Source organism: Chroicocephalus ridibundus, chromosome Z (assembly GCF_963924245.1).
Source record: "Chroicocephalus ridibundus chromosome Z, bChrRid1.1, whole genome shotgun sequence".
NCBI classification, from domain to species: Eukaryota; Metazoa; Chordata; class Aves; order Charadriiformes; family Laridae; genus Chroicocephalus; species Chroicocephalus ridibundus.
In genome coordinates, this window is record NC_086316.1 from 65,590,717 (window position 1) to 65,615,740 (window position 25,024).

General features: G+C 39.1%; 1 protein-coding gene across 6 annotated transcripts in view; it reads left to right on the forward strand.

Annotated features, from left to right (window-relative positions):
• The window catches only part of PDE4D (phosphodiesterase 4D), a 409,683-nt gene that overhangs the window by 282,631 nt on the left and 102,028 nt on the right, over positions 1 to 25,024 (forward strand). For all 6 annotated transcript variants that reach the window (XM_063319799.1, XM_063319800.1, XM_063319803.1 and 3 more), the window contains 4 exons: positions 153 to 344; positions 15,261 to 15,297; positions 20,303 to 20,376; positions 21,596 to 21,645. In XM_063319799.1, the coding sequence (XP_063175869.1) occupies positions 153 to 344; positions 15,261 to 15,297; positions 20,303 to 20,376; positions 21,596 to 21,645 (353 nt within the window). The remainder of the gene's footprint in view (positions 1 to 152; positions 345 to 15,260; positions 15,298 to 20,302; positions 20,377 to 21,595; positions 21,646 to 25,024) is intronic.

Here is a 25,024-nt window from a genome sequence, read left to right on the forward strand (position 1 = left end):
GTTTTTTGGCTTAGTGGTGGACTTGACCGGGTCTTTATTTCCCCATTATTGTCAAGACGCAATTGCTTAGTGATAAATTTGTCAGAAGAGTGTTTATTACTTTCAAAATTCTTATGTCAATGTCATAAATCTTTTTCTCATTTCTTTTGCAGTTTCGATGTAGACAATGGTACCTCATCGGGACGAAGTCCCTTGGATCCCATGACGAGCCCTGGATCAGGGCTGATTCTTCAGGCAAATTTTGTCCACAGTCAACGTAGGGAGTCTTTCCTTTACCGGTCAGATAGTGATTATGACCTTTCTCCAAAGTCCATGTCCAGGAACTCCTCCATTGCCAGTGATATGTAAGTACATTATAACATACTTATAGCCTATGTTTTGTCCGCCGTCTTAAGATTTTTCCAGCCACGAGAAATTTCTTTTAAAAATCAGAGACAGTAATCACTTATCCTACTGAAATAATGGATAATTGTTTGTTTATTTCTTTAAAGAAGCTTGTACTTGCTTCAGCAGTTTTCTGAAGGTAAGGATGGATATAATGAGGGTGTACTTGATGTGTTTATGCACTTTATTAGCTTTGACAGAATAATGAAAACAGTCAATACTGGTATATTAAAACACTAAGGAGAACTTTGATTTCCTGGCTAGCACGTTATTTTCCAGAGAAGCAATACAAACTCAATTTCTGCTTCTTACTATTCTTAAGAAAAAAATCCATTCATTTGCACCAGGTATTTTTAGGCTTTTAGAGAAAGGATTTTCCAGCTGGCAGAAATTAATAAATTCAGGAGAGGCAAAAATGATCTCAAATACCCTCTTAACTAAATAGCAGACTTATACCAAAAGGCTTTTGGAAAGTTATTCTGTCTGCTCTCACTGTTCTTCTGGGATGTGTGTATTTTCTGCTAGTGGGTCATACTTTTCAAGTATTGTAGACCCCGGGTTGCATGGGTACTGGAAGTCAGGTGCAAATCTCTTGTTTATTTGTAAGACAATAAAAACATGTTAAATGTTGTGGCTTCTAGTCACTTGTAAGTAGTAGAAATTAAGAATAACTAATGTTTTTTGGTTTGTTTTCCATATCTGCTACAAATTTCACTGCCAAGTAGGCATTTATGGTTCAATTATAAATGAGTAAAATAAAGGGCTAGGCTTGTAAGAGTCCCCTAGCAAATGAGGAAGTCTAAAGCAAATGAGGCAAAATCCAATCAGTGTCCTCTTTAAAAAATAACAGTACGCACAACGAAGCAAGAAGGTTTTCATAATAATGAGTGAAATTTCCCCTGGTATTTAACCTGCAGTCATTATAATTGAACACTCCTACTTTTAGCTTACTTATTTTTAGAAATGTTGATTAGTCCATCTAATTATAGCTCTCTTCCTATGTCAGTGTCAAGATGAGAAAAACTCATGCCTTTACAGAGGTTTTGTGGAAGGTCCATACCTTAGTTAAGCCCTTTAGACTGAAGTACTTAGCAAGCTTTGTGCCCCTTGTGACCAATTTTGGTTGAGACAAAATGAGTGAGAAAAAGACCAACCCATCTTGCCTTGTCATAAGAAAAAACACATTTCACTTGCAAATAGTGACTACCAGTAAATCTTCCTCTGACAGATAAGCTTTCTCTTAGATGGACAGGAGTCAAGCTTTTAGTATGGCACCTGTGCCAGGATACCATTTGGAAAGACTTTTACATTCAGGGGGACAATCCAGCTCGCTGTATTGCTTAGATGAGTCATTTCAATTAAGAATTCAATTAGTGCTCCATCCTTGAACTCGTAATCCACTTCTGCGTTTCCTAGAATTCTGGGTAATATTTCAGCACATGGCAGTAAATTGGATAAATGATTTAATTACTGAAACACTGAGCACACTTTTTCCTTTGGATATTTGTATCTGTTCTTTCTTTTAAAATTTTCTTAGAACACATCTGTGTATAAAATTTATTGGAGCTCACATGTGGATAGATTTTCACAGTCTCCTGTTACAGAGGAGCTGTTATACTAAGGTAAATATCCTGTCACTGTTTAGGCTGGGATGATATTAAGAAATGTAAAAGGCACGTTTTTCTAACCATGGAATATTAATCATATATCAGCAAGCCTAATTAAAATAATCCTGACTATATCACAGAAATGAAGTAAAAGAAAAATAAGGAATTAAAGAGGGGAAAGTTTCAAAAGATAAAATAGCAAGGGAAAAAAAAATACCACAAAACTCTTTATATATGGGTTCAAGCAGAAACTAGATGTGCTCATGGAAGGGAAACCCACTGGAGATTATTAAAATAGAGAAACCACTCTGGTTCAGGTGGTTCCTAAACAAGGTGGAGCCTGGAAGAGTTGTCAGGGGAAGTATAACACAAATGTTGTATTACTCCCAAATTATCCTGTTTACCTTTTGCATCTATCTACATGCTTAATTTTAAGTAATACATATTTCTTAAGCATAAGCAAAATATCCTACAAAATATACACATTATTCAGGTAATGCAGATGAATTAATTGTATATAACAGTTTAACCTAGAATCCCCTGATTGTTCAGTACTTGAGTTACCAACCTTTATATTTCACTTTGTAAAGCAAAATAGAAAGCAAAAGGCATGCATCTTTTATTTGGAAGGAGTATAACATAAAGATTTCTGTCGCATCCATTACTCTCAAATAGTGTGCTTACAGTAATACCTTCCATTTCAGTAGCAGCAGATGAAACAAAACCAAAACTTCAAGATTTTAGTCAAATATGGAGTGTCGTGATCAAATACCACCAGTGGATGGCAGTGCTAAAGTACTGAATTCATCATTCTCTCATTATTTCTCATTATATTCTCTCGGCAGCAGCTCTGAGCTCCACCAAGGAAGGGAACAGAGTCATGCTCAGTTCTTTGGAAATCCAAGATGAAAAGATGGGCTCTGCCACAAACAACTTAAAGTTGAAGCATAAGATGATAACCAAGAGACTAATAAAGTCACATACTATCTCCAGGAGAAGGTGCAACGTGAGTCTCTATGCCCAAAGTAATAAACCTCACAGAGCAACCAAAGGCAGTTTCATTCAGAGAGCTCAGATGGAAGGTAACAGAAACAAAGGCAGAGAAGGCAGGGGTGAAACTACATCTTAAAGCGAGGAGACAGGTTAGCTAAGGAAAAGAATAAAAGACAGGATGAGTGCAAAGCTGCTCAGATGAGAGAAGGTTAGTGAGACAAATGTGGGTGCAGTTATGGCATTGAAAGAGGCAGAAAAAGCAGCTGCATGGTAAGAAAGGGAAAACAAATAAAAAGGAGTGGGAGTCAGTAACATATTTTTTCAGTTACCTCTTGGAAGAAATAGCATGGTCCTAGATATGAGGAGATGAGAAAAGCCATTCTAGGTTGTGAACTGAAGAGGCAGGTGGTTTAGACAGGAACATGCAAAGTCCAAGACTGAAGAGCAGAGTTGCATTGTGAAACCTGGCTAAGGGATTTACAGCAGAGACATGAGGATGTGCAAGAGAAAGAGAAGTAAATGAGCAAGCCAGTGCAGATCAGTGAGCCAATCTGAGGAATTATGGGGCACAATCTGTGATGACAGACAGGAAAACAATTTTAAGGAGAAGGAGAATAAAGAATGGAAAATTGGAAAGAAAAGGAAAAAAAAAGTCCCCAACAGCACAGTTGCAATGCTGGGAAAAAAGGGAACAGAAACTGAAACATGACAGAAGTCATCAGTGTTGTACTGGAAGAATTGTCAGGTTTTCATTTGTAGGCATCAGTGAAGCAGGGAGCTTTGAATGTGGGTGTCTTGCAGAGGTGGCCTGATTACTTAATACTTACCTGTTAGAACTGCTGTTGCTGCTCCAAACTAGCAAATGCAGACCGAGGTGGCAGTGGTAACACTTTTTATGTCTTTCTTCCTAAGGGATCACTGCTCTGATTAACGAAGCATGAGACTGAATTTGTAGATAATCACCATTTTAGGAAAAAACAGGTCTCTAACTAGGTTAAAAAATGGATTCTTCAGTGAAATCATGAGCACTCTCATGAACATTAGAAAGAAGCCAATAAGCGGCCCACTAGCTAGGGCAGAGCCCGTGTTTTAACTGCCACTCTGAAGGGAGAAAAGCATGCGCAGTCCCCCTGTGAGCCTGAAGAAGCAGACCAGAGTGTAGCAGACCAGACCACACGACCAAGACACTCTCGGTACAGGAGCCTGTCTGAGCTCCACTGTGTCTTCTGCATGTATCTAGGGGAAAAGGCATGTGACAATAGGCACTCCTTAAGTCTACCCTCTTCCCATTTCCACAAGGTCACAGAAGACAGCTTGGAGGCAACATCCTGGCTTTGGCCAACTGAACCTCACTCATTGAGAAAGTAGCCGGTATGGGGAGCTTTATGGGCTTCTTTAGAGAGACTCAGCACTGTTTCCTCGATCAAGGGAAATATCAATATAAGCTCTAATTAGTATAATTACGCAAAATTTGCAAACTTCTAGTAAAGCGTGCTTCCATGTTTTAAGCACCATAACCCAGCCAGGGAACGCTGACCGTAGGGAACTAACTGCAGGGTCATTGGCCTGGTGATCTGCTAAATCACCAAATGGCTACCAGTACACCTATTCCCTAAACTGGCCAGCCTGCTGCTATTCTGCCAATGCCTTCTGTAGATAATAGCATCCCTCTGCTGCTATCCCTGGTAGAACAAATGTCAAGAGGATGCAATTTACTCCAGGGTTTTTTTCCCTATAACTACAGTATTATCCTGCCTCCTCCTAGAGGACCTGCTGCTTTCTAAACTGTATTTGAATGTATCTGTAAACCTTGGCTCCACGTTTACCAAAAAAAAAACACCAAAAAACCCCGCTCTTTTATTATCCAAACCCAAACGTGCTCTACTTTGGAACAAAAAGAGCCTCTGTAGTTTGATAAACATGGGTATTGGCATACGGAGATTTGGGTTGTTTTATTGGGATGAGTTATCCCCTTCTTCAAGAGCTGGAGAAATAGTTGTGTGATTTTTAAGTTGTATATTTTTTTCCCAAATAAGGTCAAAATATTCTGTAATTTTCCAAAGAACAGAGTAACAGAATTATTCTGTCTGCAAAAATTACCTGAAATAAAGGGAAATTCCAAGGCAGGGAATTCCCTTATTTGTCAGTGACTGGCAGGTCTGGTCCTGACCTGAATCTGCAAACGGGCTGAAATATCCCTGTAACTGCCATGTGGAACAACTGCCAGAGAAGAGAATTTTTGAGGTAAACTTACACACATGTTTCCCAGTTCTTGACAGTATGTTCAGCTTTTAAAAACATTGCATTGTATTCATTCTGAATCAGATTCGTAAAGGGAATGTACTTTAGAATAATGGCAGACGAAGACGGCAAACCTGTACAGTTAATAAGGTTCGCCTGAGCCTTTAATATGCCAATAATATAATGAAATGAGGACATATTTTCTCAATCAGGACAGGAAGCCAAATTACTGGAGATACAGCTTATCCTCCTGTTTCTGAGCCAGGAATGCCTGGATTTATTAATAAAATGCTATCAGTATGCATCTGAAGTTGTGGAGGGAAAAAACCTTTTCCCTGAAATGTTCTGGTCAAGCCTCTAGGAGAGCAAAAACGACATGCAGTTACCAAGCAGATTAATTGCACTTCAGGTTAACACATTAGAAATAATTGCCTTTCTTTCTAGGTAAACTGGTGTTGGAATTCCTTGTGATTTATCAGATTCTCTTCTCAGAATCTGTGATATTATTTTATCACAGATATTACTCACTGAAAAGAGACAGTTAAACTTCAAAGACCCACATGCTTTAAAAAATATTAGGATGCATTTTCTATGTGTGTTTCAGCTGAGAAACATTTATTTGTCCATAGAAAGAAATGTACTTACATGGCTTTAGAAAAATGGCCAATATTTTGCTTCGCTGAGTTTTGGTTTTTTGTTCTTAAAATCTTTTAAATTTAATAAATCCCCAAGTTGCAGCTTAAATTAAGCTAAGTAATTAGTAAGTCACTTACAATCTTATTTTGAGTTATAAAGAAAAAAATGTTGAAAAAAGACCACTGTGTCCTTTCCAGTTGCTACAGTCGTTTTACAAATGGGATCCAAAACAAAGAACTTAGTAATATCCAGTTTGCTTAAATTTAAATAAGTTTGCACTATCTTCATTAGTGATGAGGAATCAGTTAAATGGTAAACAAAAAGAGAATATTTTCACATTGAGAAGGCTGCTTTTTAATTCAGGAGATTCTAAGGTGTTCTAATATGCCTTTATGTGGTTGCTGAAGTGGGTTTTTTTTTTTTTATGAAATGCAAATTTATTTTATCTTACATTCAGACAATACAGAATCATTACTGGTTTTATGTCCGAATGCTAAAACCTAATCATTTTCAAAATATAGCTCTCAGTTGTTAAACATGTTGCTTCCCCTTCAAACACTTTTAACTTGTCAGGCCTTTTTTTCCCCCTCTTCTGGAAAGAATGGGGGTTTAAAACAAAATGGCGAGTTACTGCTCCTGTGCTAAACAAAGCAGACCGAATTCCTAAACCTCTTCAGTCAAAGGTGGTATGTTATTAAAAACATGGTACCACAACTGATTCTTAGCTGGGATTTCAGCTACATCGCACCACCACTCATCCCCGGGTTTGCTCGGCAGCAGAGGGGCAGGGGGAGGGTGCCTTTTGTGTGTGCCCACGTCTGCACACAAGTCTGAAGGATGGGACCGCAGTGGAGGAAGGGAGCTTTGTAAAGAGGGATTCGAATGTTTTGGGAGATGCCTCTTACGCAGTTTTTACAGCTCACTGATCAACGACACGTACAGGCTGAACATATTTCACAACCCAGGAGAAGGTTAGCTCTTGCTTCACCCCTTGGGGCACAAACAACGCCGGGTGTGCGTGCGATGGCGCTAGTGCTGTGTTAGCTGTAGGGTTCATTCCCTGAAAACAGACAAACTGAAATTCTGATGGGTTTGCCTTGTTTTTCTTGAAGTCTTCTTGTTTCTTCTTATATACACATACTTTTAGGAGCCTTTGAATTTTGTTATGGGACCCTTTTTTCTAAATCTTGAAGCTTAGACAGTCAGCCTGTGGCTGGCTGAGAGCAAGCTCGCTCAGGCTGGTAAGGTACCTTGAGTAGGTGCTGCTGTTCTCAGCAGCTCTGCTGTCATTTCTTTTAGAGAGGAAATCGTTCAGCCTGCATCAGTAGGAGATTCACATGGCAAGTCGTGTATCCTTGCTCTTCAGAAGTAACACAATCGTATCAGTTCTTAACGCTTAAGCATATGGGACAGGGACAAACAAGGAACCAAATGTCTGCTTGCTTAAAAGCAGTTGAAGGTAATACATTTTACTTTCATTTGCAATAAGCTAAGAGTTTATGTGTGTCAGCTAATGCAATCAAAACTGATTAATAGTAACTCATTAAGCTGCACTAACGTGATTGCTTTCAGTCATGTGTGCACACCCACTCATTAATTTTCTCTAACCTGAGAAGAAAACAAACCTATCCTTTAGTCACTGACGCTTGTTTCTTTTACAGCCTTGCTTAGAGCTAAATGATAATTTCTGTTGTATGAACAGTCCAGCAACGGCACTGCTGAATTGGCCTGGACTCTTCTTACTGAGTTCAGATCTTTTCTGGTTCAAAGTCCTACATCCTCTGGCTTAATCCAGCCCCTCCTTCGACACACAAACCAAACCCCCACACCGCAGCAGCTTCTTTCCCCTTGCCATTGCCTCAGTGACTCCCAGGCAAACTGCCTTCTGATTTTAGAGGGAAAATCAGCTATGCCAATGAAATGCTCTAGCAAGTGCCTGCTCTGTTTCTTTTTAGGACTGAATAATTCTCTGTCAGACTTAATGCAGGCCAGTTGATCAGAGTTGCCTACCATTCTTCTGTCTTCTAAATGGTCTGCTATGTTAGGGTAGCATTAAAGGGTTGAAGCTTGGTGGCTGTTTGGGGCAATATGATACAGGTGATATTTTGAGTTGTCCTGTGTTTTCTTATCTTGCATGTCATGCTGGTGGCCCACTATATCAGTACCTTCATGATTTCCTCAGGCAGATTACCCAAGTCAGATGTGTGAGTGCAGTGTCTTTGGAAAACGTTTAAGCTTTCAGAGCAAGGAAGTAACTGGGTCTGACACAAGAGGCCTTGATCTTCCTTGAACTCTTCCAAAGGTGCTGTGATACTCTCATGGGAGATAGAAGCAGCCTGATAGTGTTCCTATAGCATATTATACGGAATGGGGAAAATAGTAGTACTTCCCATTATTTCAGTCGGTTAGCTGATTCCGATTCCAGCCCATCCAGCAATCCTGAATTAAGTTTCTGAATTCAATAGGTCTTGGTTCATATCACCATCACTGAGATGTAGTTAGCTGCCTTGTCACCCAGAAAAGTCTCTTGTTTCTAGTCTGCTCAAAAGTGCAGGTGCTGTGATATGATGCTGGTGATGCACAATCAGGTGCACAGGTAGCCAGGTAACACTTCCTGATACTGGCTGGATTAAATCTCAGAATACTGATTTAAAAACACCTTGATATTCATTGTTCCTTTACAGCCCTTTAGGCATTCTGTCTTTCCAAGTCCTGAGATCACCTTGGGTGCTAATGCAGTTCAAGTGGAAGTAAGATTGTAATTTAGGTAACCTAACACTGACGACAGAGCAGACTCTGAGTATCAAAGGCTTCTTTCAAGCCTAATAAAGGCTTCAGGTATCTTCAGGAATTGAGATGCTAAAAAGGTGGCATGAAAAAACAAAGTACTTTCTTGTACAAATTGTCGATTATACCTGGAAAGATCCAGGTACATTAGTACATGGCATATCTTGGTGTGTATTAGCCATGTGTAATAATAAACATTTGTTTTGGGCTTTCTTTTGGATCTCTGATCATAAGATGGCCAAGTATTGTTTTCATCATTAACATGCCATAGTGGAGTAATTTGATTTGTGGTCCATATGAAGTAAATTGGGCTGTTTGAAAACACTTATATCTGCAGTATTTGCCAGTGATATTTATACTGGAGAAATGGTTTTTCCCTTTGGTATGCCTTCCTAAGTCTAACTTGCTTAGTTAGATAGTCCAAGGGAAACTATTATAACAAGCCTTTCTTTTTGGCTGGGGTTAATGGACTTCTCAGGGACTGTGGCTTTTCTGAGGCAATCCTCTTCTATCTGGTTAAGCTCAATTGAAATTAAGTAGATTAAACTCTGCAGAAGTCCCAATATTACAGCAATACTTTTGACTAATTAGGGCAAGCTCTGTTGCAGTATTAGAAAGAAGTATCAGGAGGACAGAACTGCACGGTGTTATAGAACAGTGTTCAGAAACACTCAGACAACAGCTAACAAGAGCCTGCATCATTCAGGTCTAATTTCTGTCTACTGTGTGATAGAACAAGTGTTTTCAAGTAGCTCTTTGTAAAAATCCTTTAAGGTACATGTTCCCAGAAATAAAGAAAAGCTCTGGGAAAAAACAACGCCCTTCTCTGTAGCTCATGACTCCATCAACAAGTTCAATTGCTTGCTGTCTCAAACCTAAATTGCAACCTGCTCTCAGTGTCACAGTCTCTAGTCCCTGGCATAGGTGCCTGATCATCCCCCAAATGGCGCTCAGCCTTTCAATGAGGTGCCAGTCACTGACAGCCACTGATTGTCCAGGAAAAGCTGTAAGCCAGTTTCTGTCCCACCGCGTAACACAGGCACAACATTGAGAGGTGCCTCTTATCCCCAGTCAGCCTTCGCTTCTGGAACCAGGCCGGGGCTGTCTCACATTAGGACTAGAAAATTGTTTTCGAAGTCTTTAGAAATTGAGATGACCTGACTTACGCACTGTTCCTGCAGAATAAACTACCTTGGGGTGCTGTGATTTCTGACTCCGCAAAATCAGCATGACAAACCAACCCATTTGGATTCTCCAAATGCAGATGATAATAAAGTGTAAGTTGCTGCACTGGAGCAGCCAGCCACCCCTCCTGCTCGCTGTCCTGAGAGCACAGCTTCTGCCAGCTGGTATCATTACATGATGTTTCCGTCACTGTGTCAGAGCGCAATCTAGAATCAGATTTCATTCCTGCTGAAATCTGTATCTGAGCAACACAGATATTTTCAGCATACCTAATTCGTATGTTTCTTCTGTGTTTACTTGGCTTCACCTATAAAATGTTATTGGGGCAGGAAAAAAAATCCTGGGAATTAGGGTAAACCATCACCTTACTTTCTGTTCTCCGTTTGCGGTTTTGCACGTGGTATATTTGTGTTCCAGCGCATGTGCAAGAAAAACATGAATGTCTCATCTAAGCTGTATTTATAGCATGTTACTGAGCAGTAAGTCTGAATCAGCCTTGTATACAGAAATGAGTAGATGTCATGTTTAATCCAAATTTAGATGTTTACACCGAAAAAGGAGGTTGCAGTAGACTTTCTGGTTCAAACAGAAGAATGCTTTCATGTTTGTCTTCTCTCCCATTTTGTAAGTTGTGTGTGGAAAGTATGGATTTTCCTTTGCTTTTATGTTTTCTATGTTTCTATGTTAAAAAAAAAAAAAAAATGGCCCAAAACAACTCTGTGAAAATCCAGTCAAATCTTGTGACAATGTGACAAAAGCCTTAGTTCTTGCTGTGGAGCACAGTGCCGGGATTCCAGAAAGCCACTGTCCCCTAGGGCTTTTCCAAAGCCTGTTGGCAGCCTTGTTCTTTCAAATAGGCTACATCCCACGTTTGTAGCCAGACAATCCAACACAGACTATGCCAGTTGGATTTAAAGTCTGACTGGGATCCTCAGCCAGTACTTATCCTGGGGAGATAAGCGAGTTTTTAATTCAAATGGAGGAGTGTGGCAAACCAGTATGATCATGCTTTAAACTGATACAAAGCGTCAAGATTCTTTCCACAAGTCTTATTATTTATGCTATAAAAATTTTATCAAGATTAACCAGGAATTTTATTTTGACCACATCTTTTCTATGAAAAGGTATGTGTCAAATTGGTGTAAATATTTTTTGTACACTTTCCCTCCTCTATTTAGACAGAGCTCTTATTTGTCCTGTTTATGTCCCTCATCTGCAATATGTGTCCTCAAGATCAGTTGCTTGGTATTCTTCATCTGTGTCTAGAAAGCCTTAGTCTGAGTTTGCTATGGCCTTTACCAAGATAAAGCTTATCGAGGACCTTCCCTGCGAAGCTCCACACTGGCAAGTGCAGACTCACATTTCCAGCAGTCTTTAAGGTCTGGACTCACTTCTCCTTAATGGTTATCTTGACTTTTTTCTGCCCATATTACAAAAACACCCTCTCTTTTTTAACTGTATCCTAGTAGGTCTGCAGAATGTCTTGTTAGCTTCTCCTCTTATTAGATGATTATATTAAATTAGCCCAACTTAATTAAGAAATAAAGGTTGTGCAGTCACTCTGTCTATCCTTGCGTTAATCTTCCTGCCTGCTTCTCTGTCTGTCCGTGCATGCATCTCTAAATTCCTCTTCAGTGGGGGCAAAGTTAATTACTGTCCTGTAATTGGGATAGAAGAGACAAATTAATGCCAATCTTGAGGAAAGGAAGCAAAATTTTTGTACTTTTAATTTGGCAACAGTCAACTGAACGTGTTCATCTAACTTCTGATTTAGCATAGCACTATTTCTTCTCCATGGTGGGGACCATCATAGCTTACATGGGTTGAGTTCGAGGATGTCCCATAGGAAAGGTTAGGAAGGAAAACACAGAAAATTTGCAGAAGGCCAGGCTTCATTGCTTTAACATGGCAAATAACTTGCAATGCGTTATATAATCTTTGATCTGCTGGAAAGTTGGCCTGTGTTTTTTGTAGCAGCAATTCATCTGATGTGGACTGTTGTGTGCTTTAGCAGTCTTTTTTGGTGGTGGTGGATTTGATAATTTTAAATTTTGAGGCTACATAAAATTATTCTGCTTTCAAATCTGTCTTTCCTATGACAAATGAAGGTATGAACAAGTATGCCAGGCATTCTGCTTAACAGAATCTAACACTGATGTCAACAATTTCTTCTAACCTTAAAGGTTAACAGCTCTGTCTATATTTAGAAGCTTGTGATATATTGCACAGGGTTTACGCTCGCTCTTGCTACTTCTGTATATAGATGTGTGGTACTATCCTGTGCAGAATCCAGACAGAATCATCTATCAGCTTCCGTATCACCTGAAAAGAAAACAGCAGGACACTCGTACATTGTAGTGTTTACTACACTGCAGTACACTGTGGATCAATGGCACTTTGACTGAATCATATGTTCTTGCTCTTCTGTACAAAAAATAACACAGCTGCTTTAGACATTGCTCCCTTTTCAAGCACTCTCACCTTTTCCAAATTTCCTGACCCTGTGTGGATTAAAGATTACTCACCACACCATGCAGTTGCTTTTCCGTCCAAGTGGGTCTGGTGCATGCTGAACTGCTTTGCAAAAGCTGTGAATATCTGTACTTTCAGTATCACGCTTTCACCAAAATAATGATAATTTCTGTAATTGTTGCTCTTGACACAAGGGGCATTTGAGAAGTGAAAATTAAATCCTGGGTTGATTTTTGTGCATTAAATTAATATTTAACAATGCCTTCTCTAAAAAATAAGCTACAGTATTTTGTCAGTATTCTGCAATGAAATGCAGCCCAGCAGGAGCTCAAGTAGAATGAAGCTTGAAAATAGAGGAGTAGGGTCATGCTACTTTATAGGAAAGAAAAAAAAAACCTCCAGGACGGAAAGCCCAGAAACATGTATTTGTTGCCTTTTGGAAGTGCCCCAGCATTTGAGGAGTCGCAAACAGGGGCACTGAATGGAAAGAAGAGCAAGAAAGTACCACCTCCAGTAAGGAAGCCCACCAGAGATGGTGAGAAGAAGGACCATCCCATTTTCGTAGTTTTCCCAATCTGCATTTTGACAGTTAATAACTAAGTTGTAGCAGTTGCTTGGGAATTTGAAGCACTGATGAATATTTTGTGCATTTGTGTCATATGTTGGGCATTCAGAGCGTTTGCCACTGACAGATGCTTGTGATGCTAGAAAGAGCTAGCTCTACTCTACATGACTTATTTACAGGTAGAAACAATTTAATATTTTTGTTCTTTGTCCAGTCCTGCTTCTACTTGTAAAACTTCATCTCCAGGATCCTTCCCCTTCACCATTTCCAAATGTGGGATTTAGACTAGATCAGTAAAATATGGGTTTACGTATTTATTTTAGATACAGTTTCTGTGCAGAATTTGATAGCTTACAAAAAACCCACATGCATTTCTAAGAATTTGCTCAGCCCTTTGTTTGCTTTTTGCCTAAACAAGCTGAGTAACAGGTGTGAGGAAGACTGGCGAATAATTTACTTGAGGCTTTAGGCTCTTCCATTTCTGCAGAAGTCATTAAGATGACTAATGCAGGATTCCTTCCTCTACACAGCTGTGCACCTTCAAAGTGTCAACACAGAAAAGAAAATGGAGTAGCTATACACAAATAGTAGAAACATTCTTTATAAAAGGGAAGAAATGAACAGATTTTAGAGGAACAGGTAAGCCAGCTGTCACACAGCAGATAATACCATTTCACAGAATTTGAAGACAAAGAGCATAATTCTTCTGGAAGTGAGGTAGTGTACATATTCACACTATGGCTGTGTAAGTGGAGAACAGGAGAGAAAAGGCGTATCTTCTGCTGAAGCCTTTCTTTAGCTGTGTCACTCGTTAAGCAATCCTGATCAGAAATTATAGTCTAGGGCATTTCCTGAAGTTTTCATGACCCAGTGAAAACGTGAAGAGGTACTAAACCCAGCTGGCCATTAACTCCCCTGTTAATGCCCTGGGATGACTCTTGATGTATATAGTAACCAGTTGGATTTGGCTTTATTGGGCCATTAAGGCCTCTGAGTTCTTCCCATGGTACCGTATTGCTTCTGGTTTGGTGTGAGGATCAGGCTTACACACAGCCAGGCTGGGACTGTGGTTTTGCCTGAAGCAACACCTTATTCCAAACACTCCTGCAAAGACCTTGTTAAAAGGTCTTAGACTTCTTCCACAGGATCTGTAAAAACCCGTTTCTGTATTTCAGCTAACACAAATAGATGAGATGGTGATAAAAACAGCTACACAGATATTAAACATCACAATAATTTTGAGTATTAGGGAGTTTATTTCATCCTTACAGGCTGTCTGGTTGTGCTTACTGCATTTTTGTTAGGTTCTTGCAATACCTGCAAAAACATTACTCTGTGTGGATAGTATATAAATTATAAGAATGATGTTGTAGCAACTCAAACATAAATCGAATTTCTCTAATTATGAGAAAGCCTTTTTTAATTTTCATGGACTTGAAATCTGTTGTTAAATACTCACATTTTATGCTTAAACTTAAATAACATTAAAATAGCATCAAAGCAGTGGTGATTTCTGCGGAAAGGTGCAACTTTACGATAAATTCACTGCAGGAAAATACAAGAGAATTAAAAATGGAATCATATTGAATTTCTGTGTTTGGAAAATCTCTTTTTGTCTTGAGTGCTGCCGTATGCTAGATACGATCACAGAAAACTCCCAAGTTTTTCCTGTCCCCATGGTCCACTGGAGAGGTCTGACTCCGTATCCCTAGTGCTACAGATGCTACTCTTAAGCTCAACAGCCCTTCCTCCTACTTCTATTTACAGAACTATGTTTTTTGGAAACCATTTCAAGTGGCAGCTTTCAGTGCTGAAGCGAAGGAACCCCTCTTTCCCTTCCTCCCTCCGTCCCTGCAGTGCGTCATCCCGGCACCTTGCCCATACGTCACCCTGTGGCGTGGGTGAGGTTGCCGCAGCAACAGCACACATGCGGTCACACCCCCTATAGCTACCGAGGTGTGAGTCAGTTTGAAAGTTTCACCAGGTTTTCATTTGTCTGCGATGCGCTGCCCAGCCATCTGCAGTCACTCGCCCGTCCAGTGCTCACAAACCTGCTGGTAACCCTTAACGGGGTCACTTTTGGTCTTTGCACCTTCATGCTTTGGGATGAAATCTCTGCAGATCGGTGCTGGGTGGTGGGTCACCTGCCCAACCGGCAGCACAGAAACGGGCTGGTTCACCAGCGGTCCCATTGACATGACAGGCAGTTGGGCAATAACTGAGTTGATATTTACTTTTCAAAGGATGTGTAAAGCAGTGGTAGTGAGTAACTGCTGAAGAGTAATACTGGAGTTACCTATACTGCATTGTAAAACCTGATTTTCTTTCTGTTAAAGCTGTGAGAGAAGTTTTCGGTAATACCTAACTTACAACTCTGCTCATTTTTTCAGACATGGAGATGACTTGATTGTGACACCATTTGCTCAGGTAGGCACAATTTTGCCATATTTCTCACATGATCTTGCAATGTAAAGGCCAAATGGCCAAACCAGTTGTTTTCTGTTAATATTATGTAAGATATATTGCTTGAAACAGGAAAAAACTGTCTAAACAGAAAGTCATAAACCTCCCGCTCTGTTATCTATATCTCTCTTTTTTAATGTTTGTTGGTTGTCTGAAAAGTTGAAGTGCAACAACACGATAAACACCTTTGATCTCTTTTCAAATAGTGCAGCAGACAGTCATGATGAAGACAGACCTGTGCTCTCTGTTATTCTCCTGCTTTTTATAATGGCACTTTCTCCTTCTGAACATCTTTTATGCATTCAATACAGGGGAATTTTTAGATGCAACATAAGTTTTACCCAGAATACTTATGTTCCTTTACAAACTCATTGACATTTGTTCGATTTTTTAATTCAGATTCTGTTTTATAAAATATCAGCTCAAAATTCTATGCAATTTAGATTGAAACTCCACAATTTTTAGCAATAGAGCTGTCTTGTCATGTATGAAAAGTAAATATTGATATTCCTTGAACTCATCATGATAGGTTTAACTCCATAATAGGTAGGAGTGAAAGTTAATTCAGTGTAACTACGGGGCAGGGCCGGGGTTGGGGTGGGATAAATCTGGAACTCCTATGGGATTGAAGGTGAATGGAAAGAGAAAGGTTGAGTCACACAGCAGCCTCAAATAAGAAGAAACTGTCCAACTTCAGTCTGAATATGCAAGTTGCTTTGGTCTAACGATCAGCTGTTAAAAAAATTAAGTCATTTAATAAGTTATTATATATGCAATTATATTGTAAACAGATACAGCATTTATAAAACTGGATGATCAATCGTTAATGTGAAGAAGCTTCATCTTTTATTAGCAGAGAAAAGATTAAGCCAGGGCATTGCTAAGAATACTTTAAGATCTAAACGGTAAATATACTTGAACAATAACGGAAGAGAAGAAATTACAGGAAAACAAGAGAAAAAAAAAGTAAAACCATTTGTGGTTTTAGTTCCTCAGGAAACATAAAAAACCCTAACTCTTGAGTACAGAAAAAATACAAATTCTACGGTGGTCAAGCAATCCAATAATATTTATTATAGTTGAGTTCATGTTCTTTGTCATCTGAATTTTTATTACAAATTATGCCACATAGATAAGACAAGGTATAGTATCCCTAGAAAAACAGCAAATATTACACCCCATTTATGGATATTTTTTCTTGGAACAAACACACTATTTGTTTTAAGGTCAGTTTCGTTTTCTTGTTGGCGTTGATGGACGTGCTTCAATAACTAGAGCAGGAGCAGTTGGATGTTAATGCTAGCTTGCACCAAGGTGCTGTAATTGATTATTTGAAAGCTTTTAGTATTTCATTGCAAACCCCTGTTAGCAGTGATTTAAATCAACTCATTTTGATTTGCATTGAACAGGGGAAAGAAAAAGCACTCACAGGGTGAGTTATCACATGTCACATTCCCTGACAGAGGGGGAATTGAGATGCAGTTGATAAGAGTGTGCCTAACAGAGGGGAAGTAACATCTGATTAGACTCTTAGGAAAAATGTAGCCCTTACTTATAAATGATTTGAACATGCAAATCCCATGCTCACAGATGGCATCGGCAGCTAGGCACAGGGCCCATCCCTCTGAGTTACGTTAGCAGTATTAGGACCTCACTCAGGACTTCAGAAATTGGATCCCATGTGCCAGTGCAATGTCTACATATCGTACAAGTCATCCTTTTAATACCTTCCTAGAGCAATATTTCATCACATAGGCGCTTTGTTTTTGTGTTGCAAACAGCCAAAGCACCGTATTAATCCATTCGTGGCTTCCTGGTGGTGGTAGATCATGGCATGTGGTACACATGTTCCAGTTATTTCAAACCATACACATTTTCTTCAATTGATCAGGAGGCTTATTTCATCTGATCATGGGCCACCTGGTGGTTATAGTTCCAATTTTAGCATTTCGGTTTCTATTCAGGACATCACCATGGTAGTGCGGCTGCATTTGTTAACTGGAGGCAGGGTGGCATGCTGTGTACCCCACATAGAATCCGTCCCCAGGACAAGATAATTTATTATTTTTACCAGAATGAAATTATGTACATTAAAATTAAAAAATCTATCACAAGGATATTATTAGTTGCACTTCCTTACATGGTAATATACAGCTACTGCTGTAATTTAGTTATTTGTAGAATTTTGCTTTTCAAAATAAAATCATTTGAGTGATTCGAAATTTAAGGACCAATTCTGTAGTTTTTTTATCATCAAAAAAAGTTTAATTTTTTAAATCCACTGGTAACTGTACATAAGTTGATGTTGGAAATAGTATTATTTACTTAAGGATTAAACATAAAGAGGTTTGCGGGTGACTGCCTGCTTTTTGCTCACGAATCTAACTCTAGAAACATTAAGCACAATGTTTCTCTGTGGACAGAGAAACTCACTTAAAGCAAATTATAACGAAAAATTGAAATATTATTTTATTTACTTATAGTAGAAATATAAATATTAATACCTTTATATAATAAATAAAGTTGTTTAGCTCCACTGTAGTCAATGGCCAAAATCTTTGTTGTCACTTTTATATTCATTGCTATGTATGTGGGGACACCTTGCACTTGCAGAAATTGTCAAAATATGTGCATGTATGCTAAAGCAGCTGGGATGCTGGGCAGATGCTGGACATTTCACCCCTGGACCTACAAAACAGTTATCATCTCACCTGCCAGAAGACCAAATAGAAGGACATAAAAACCAAACAGTCAAGTCTCTGCTTTCTGGAAAAGGAGAGATTCATAATATCTCAGACAGCAGAAGAAGTTTGTCAATGTGCATAGTGGTGGGCGTGGTAGAGAGACTCCGTCATAGCTCTTCAGAGACCGGAGCGTGGGTCCAGCAAAGCTCATTAGTGTCCGCTGGTAACTGGCCCTGAGCAGCCGTGCAGCGCTGCACACTTCTTTCCCCAGCACCCCAGGTGCTAAATGTCCCGTTATTTTGGATCCATGTTTTCATGATGTATTTTGAGATCTGTGTAGGCCCATGTTTTCATGTGGCATCGTGCCTAGCCTACTAACCTTTCTGAAACTCATCCCTGTGCAGCAGGTACAGAGTCACTCATTGCCGTCCAGCAGAGGCAGAGCTAATAAGCGTGGCTGCACCTGAGATCACTCACTGAGGAGTCACTCAGCTACCCTTGTACATGCTCCCAATTATCGGTGCACCTGAATGTACAGCCAGTTTGAGTCCAACAGGGATTATTGAGTAGGAACTTGCAGCCAGAAAAACCGACTACATTTTTTCAAGGCCTGAGACAGCTCTGGGAGCCACATAGATATGTTCCTCTGATAATACTAGCACATACAAACCGTCTCAGCATCCTGGAACACATACACTGAACCAAGGCAGGTTGACCAAAGAGAACTGAAAATGGACTGCCCTCACTAAAATGTGTGTCTTACCTTAATAGGCCCAACTTTTTTCCATTTATGCTTTCCTTCTTCCACCTTCAAGTCATCCTTTCCTTTTACAATATTTTCATACTTCATCAGTTTTTCTTTGTATTTCCTGTATTCATTTTTGAACTTCTGAACTCCAAGATCTTCTTTCCCTTTCTGCTCAGTTCATACCTGTCTTCTGTCTGTGTATATCCAACATCTAAATACAACATTTGTTAGTGTCACTGTAGCCTGGTCATGCGAATTTGATGACATATATGATTATTTTTATTCTGTGCTGAATGTAAAATATGTATTTGCCTCCTGATCTTTAGAAAGGAAAATATAATGAAATTAATACTGTCGAATTAGGAAACAAATATATTTTTATTTTTGTTATCTTATCTCATTTGGGAATTACCTACAGTAGCTTAAACAGTGCCAGTCATTATTATCTCCTGAATATTTTCCATGTCTTACAAGCTTTCACTAAATCCTTCTTTTAGCTTCAGCCTCCTGCCCCTTCCTAACTCACGTATAAATTTAAGGGGCTATGAAAAGAGGATTTTATCTTCTTCAGCTTAAACCTCTGGAACTCAAATTCCCATTCACACCTTTGTTATTCCTAGGATGGGTTAACCAGGGAACAAGCCCAGCCTGGGCTGAGAAACAGCAATGGGCAACTCCTGCAAAGACACACCACTGGTTAGTGTTGCTGCCTCCTCCCGTTCCCAGTCTGATTCCAAACAACTCGTGGTTGTCTCTGACATCAGCTGAACTGCCTCTCCCTAGTTGGAGAGGTGCATCTTATTATCCTTACATGGTGCAAAATTTGTTGCATTTACCCAACTGCCTTCAGAAAAGAGTGCTCATGCTACTTATAACAAGAAGACGCTCCTCCACTGCTCCACTAGCTGCTGTCTTGCATGAAGTTAAGTCCTGAAAGGAAGTACTTCATTTATGTTGTTTTTCCCAATGTGCAAAGCTTGTAAGAGCCCGCAGATATTTTCCACCTGCTCAGGTGATACCTTCTTCTTACTCTGGCCTTCTGCACTGTCCCCAAACCAACTGTGGCCCTTAAAGGAGACACTTTTATTTTTCATGGCAGTCTAGACAATCTCATTCCCTTTGTCCTTTGAGGTTTGTGGGGGCTGAACTGCAAATGGAAAATTCTGTAATCATTTCTTATGCATGAATTATTAGGCTTGAATGGGCTATTATCTTTCAAACATGAATGCTTTCATGGTCATTTTAGAGAACTAAGTAGTATTCTGTGAAAAACTTTCCTCCTCTTCAAGTAAGTCTGTCTTTAAACAAATAATGAGTTGTTTATGAGGAGAAAAAAAAAAAAGAAATAAACTATTGCCCCCGTATTACAGACATGTTATTGTTAAATAATGGTCAAAGATTTCAGACAAACCAACTCTGGAACCCTTTTACAGTTGATTTGCAATGTCCTTTCCTTTTTCTTTCAGCACAGTGGAGCAGAGATAAATCAGTCTCACCTGTGCAGAAATTTAGACTGAAACCATTTTGTCTGTTCCAGGTGCTGGCCAGCTTGCGTACTGTACGGAATAACTTTGCTGCATTAACCAATTTACAAGATCGGGCACCCAGCAAGTGAGTGTCAATTTTTGGCCACTGAACTTTTTTGCAGGGATACTTTTAAATATAAACCAAGAATAACAGTCAGATGTTGCTGATTTCAGTCCGTGTCACCAAACCTGCACAAAATACGTGATGAGTAATGAGTTTATTAATCCCTCGAAGTTGCTATACTTGATAGCTGAGACAACAAACCCCTTGCCTGCTAATTGCTATTGTATTGCTGTCCTTGCGTAAACTTGGAGTGGTTTTATGCAATTTATGTGATTTTCAATAAATTAGTCATATGTCAAAGATCATTCAAAGATGATCATTCAGGCAGAGTCTGAGTCTTGCAAATGAACCAAAGTGAGCAGACAGCTACACTCATTGTGAGCTGCTTGCATGATCTGAACCTAGAACTCTGCCTAACGCATCCAAGATAATGATATCCCACTTATCCACATTAGTTCATGATTATAAATGAGCCTTTTAAATATGATCATTCTCCAATCATGTTACAGCATCACAGTTAACATTAGCATTAGTTACAGTGGCAAACTTTGTAGTGGAGTCGTTTCTCTCATCCAAAGTGTGCGTCTCTAGAATGTAGAATTAATTAGTATTTCAAAGACAGCTGCCTACCATTGCTTACGCAGTGCCACAAAAAGATATTTCCAGCCCCCTTGGTTGGAATATGCAGACCCTGTGTGGCCCCTGCTTGCCGTCATTCACACATCCCTATGCAGTCGTGTCAGACCAGCAACTTACAGATTTCTTTAGTTGGCAAAAAACTCCACTGAGCTGTTTGCCCTAAAGATTGTTGTGAAAGGTATACACGAAATAATGTGCAAAATGTATATGCAAAATAATAAAGTGAAAAATAATAATTTTTAAAAAAGTGTTTCAGGTCCGAGAACATGGGCAGTGCAAGCCACGTTAGAATTATAATAACTATGTATATAAACGAAACTTCAAGCTAGGTGTAAGCTCTAGGTATGATTAGGCAGGTTTTTAATGAACTTGTAAATTCCTAAAGTATTCCTCTCTTGGAGTTCCCAATCTGCAGAGAGGTTTTAGGGTCAGTTGTGAATTCCCTTCTACACTAGAAAGAATTATCTGTTCCAAATGAATTTTTTCTTTGGCAATGCTAGAGTATTCCAGCCCCAAATAACTTCCCAAGGAAATGTTCAAGGATTCAGTCATCTGTGAGGTTAAGAGGCTTACACATTTTTTTTTCTTTTCGTTTAAACAGACGATCACCAATGTGTAACCAACCATCTATTAACAAAGCAACTATAACAGGTAAGAGTAATTAATATGACTAAGAATCCTCTGTGAAACTATCATGGGTTTCTAAATTCAATATTTATTTATAAATTCTCACTGAAAACCATGTTTTATAATAATAACCTTAGATTTCATATCCTAATATCTGTTTTATCAAAGAGATTTGAGTCATGTGATGACTCAAATTGGTGACTTTTGGTGTTGTATCATGTTAGCTTTCTGATTTCTGTCTTATTATCCTGGTTTAAGCTTCTTTCCCAAATTCTGTTTTTTTCCTTATATACACCAGTGTGTGACCGTGTCATGATTACCATCATCACTAACTTTTGGCAATAAGATGTTTTAGAAAGAACTGGTATGAGGAATGCATCAATCTTTCATTTGGGACAGGGAGTTCTGTAGTTGTACTGAGGCAAAGTTGTCTCATTACAGGCCCTTAGGCAATGAGGAAAAATTTTCAAACTGACTTTTCTGATTTAGGATGGTAAATTCTATTTCTATAACATTTGAAGGTGCGTAAAAGAAAAATAATCCCTTTGTAAAAGACACTGTTATTTCTAAAGAAACATTATCTTGAAAAAAGGACTGGCGTTGTAAGTTACGTGAACACTTTTGAAAATTTTACTCCGTGGCGTTTTTAGTTACTGTTATGGCAGCTTGGTCTTGGACACCCTTATGGGAACATACCTTATTTGACCTCATATTTTTTTACATTTTGTTAATCCATGTGTTCTTAACAGAGTGTAATTTTCCAGGTAGTTACATTCTCTATGGTGTGTTGTCAGAGTGAAAGAGCAATTTCTTTGCCTCTTGATCAAAGTATGTAGACACTTACTAAACAGGCAATTTATCATTTAAACTGAAAACTTAACACTTCCAGAACTTTCAAAATAGCTTTTGTCTTTTTAAGTGTATAATAGGTTTGTAACTCAAGGAAGAAATGGTACTTCGGCTATTTTGAGGGGATGTGCGGCTTTGTCATGTTCAATAGTTTCTGTCCTTAGGCTCTGGCATGTGTTAACATTGTTAGTTTTTTTCACCTAGCCTCATACAATATCCATACTTACCTCTAAAAGACCCAGTCTTGTCTCTTCTGTGTAATTTTATTGTCCTAGGAACTCATCATATATTCTGAGCATTTTTGTGTAGGGTTCATCAGGGAACAGAGGGTTAAATCTTTAAATGTATTCTATAAACAGAAAAGCATCCTTAGTTAAGAATGTTCTGCAATCGTACTTAAACTCATGGTAATTAAATAAATAGGAAGGGGAGACAGATGAGTGCTTAGATCAATTGTAACCCTTTCTTAATGTATTCTTTTAAGAGGTAATTTTGGGCTTTGGTTTCAAATTACTCCCTCTGAGACATTTCAGTTATTGATAGATATTGCATCTATTTTTAATTGTGGGATTTGTCTCATACAACGCAGTCATCCAGAACTCTGTTATCGTAACCGGAGATAGAGATACTGGAAAATAGGTTCTTTGGTTCCAAGGGACAGTAAAGGAAAAAAGTAACAGTAAAAAAGTGACAGTAAAAGAAAATGTGATATCCGGAGGAGAAGATATGCATGCATGTGAACACAGAGCCAGCCTACCTTACGTGCGCTCCCACAGCTGTTTGCTTGAAGTCAGCTTCTTTTCTCCCACAGGAGAAGCTGCTCAGACAGCAGGACCTAAGACACACTCTGCTGGAAGTTACTGTTGCTCTTTTTAAATTCCCCCTGCCCTGAAGGTTTCCATTCAGTTAATCCCCAGACTGCACTCTGCATGTCAGGAGCAATAAATCAGCTGAAGTTTTAATGATTAGAAGGAATAATGGTGTAGTCGGTGCTGCAACTAATCTAGAAAATGTTTCTGTGCCAAGAAATTTAAAGGAAGCAAGAGAAGGCAAAGAATAGTAAGGATAACTCAATCTAATTTAGTTTAATCTGATTTCTCAGCGATGCTGCTGGAATTGCTGTGCCCAAATTATGCACTGAGCTGGGGCCTGTGTGCATTGGGTATAAGTGGCTAAAAGACTTTAATGATACAGGAAAGATACAAGCCACTATAAAGCATGAAAATGGCTACAATTCATTTTGACTGTTGAATGGGATTGAGGCTGGATACTATTTTGCCTGAACGGGTTTGCTTTTTCTTAGTCATAGACTGTTTTTGATATTTCCATAGCAACAAATGTCATGGCATAAGCGCAGAAGTACGCATAGGTGCTTTCTTGTGGCATATAAAATCCTAGTAAAACGTGTTGCACTACAGCGCTATGCCAGGAAGGAAGATACATTGGGAACACTTTTCTTGCTCTTCACAGAACGATTGAAAACCCTTTCAGATGCTAATAAACTTGTTGAATTCTTCTGGGGAATGTTTGAAATGTAGCTTGTGCAGATCCATCCTGCTGCGAAATCCTTCTGGTCCTGCTGTTCTCAGAGTTCGTATCATGGAGTATCCAGGGCAATAGACCAGCTAGAGTCCCATCACATCATCCAGATGGCTCAGCTAGAAATCTCAGCCAGAACTGATCACCAGTGTAACAAACTAGGTGGCTGGAAGGCACAGCGTCACTAAACGATGTCAATGCTGAACCTGAAACAGATATTTAAGATGGAGGGTTTATGTTGCTAAGCTTCCTGGAAGAGTGTCTTTGACAAGACTCTAATTGAGGAAAGGAAAGTTCACAGAAAGCAAAAGTGTAGCAAAAGGGAACTACTGCAGAAGATACAGGGAGAAGGATAAGGGAAAGATGAAAAGGGTTTTGGTAAAGCACGGTGACTAAAATAGCAAGAGCAAAATTCTCCCATTTACTATTTTAAGAATTCACCCTGAGGCATAAATGTGGGAAAAAATGCATTAGCAAAAAGTAAGAAACTGTGGAATTGAGAAGTGAAGCAGCACAGGAATCAAATGTTCAAATTTTTAGAAACAATAGCAACCATGGTGACCTTAAAATTTGCAGTGATTTTGCAATGTAAATATGTAGAAGTTGATGATCAAAATATGGTCTGTTCTGTTCAATATATCCACATGAATCCCTTCGGGAAACTTGTCGAAAGAAGCTAATAAGCACCAATGACATACTTGATCTTCAGTATCAGACAAGAATGCTATAGCATGCTGAGTGCTTCTTTGGCACACAAATGAGGGTGTAGGAGGTGGGAGGTTTTCATGTCACAACAGACTTCTTAGATGGCACTTTTCTTACCTGCTGTGGACATCTCGGATGTAGATACCTATTTTTTCGAGGCTGTTTACAGTCAAGTCCTCTTATAGGCAGTGTGACTACAAAGACATGCAAACTGATTTCTGTTAGAGATCTTCTTTAAAGGGAGATTAAATGCTCCCTAGAAGTGCTGTCTCTCTCCCACATAGGAGACCAGCCTGGGATAACTCCCTGT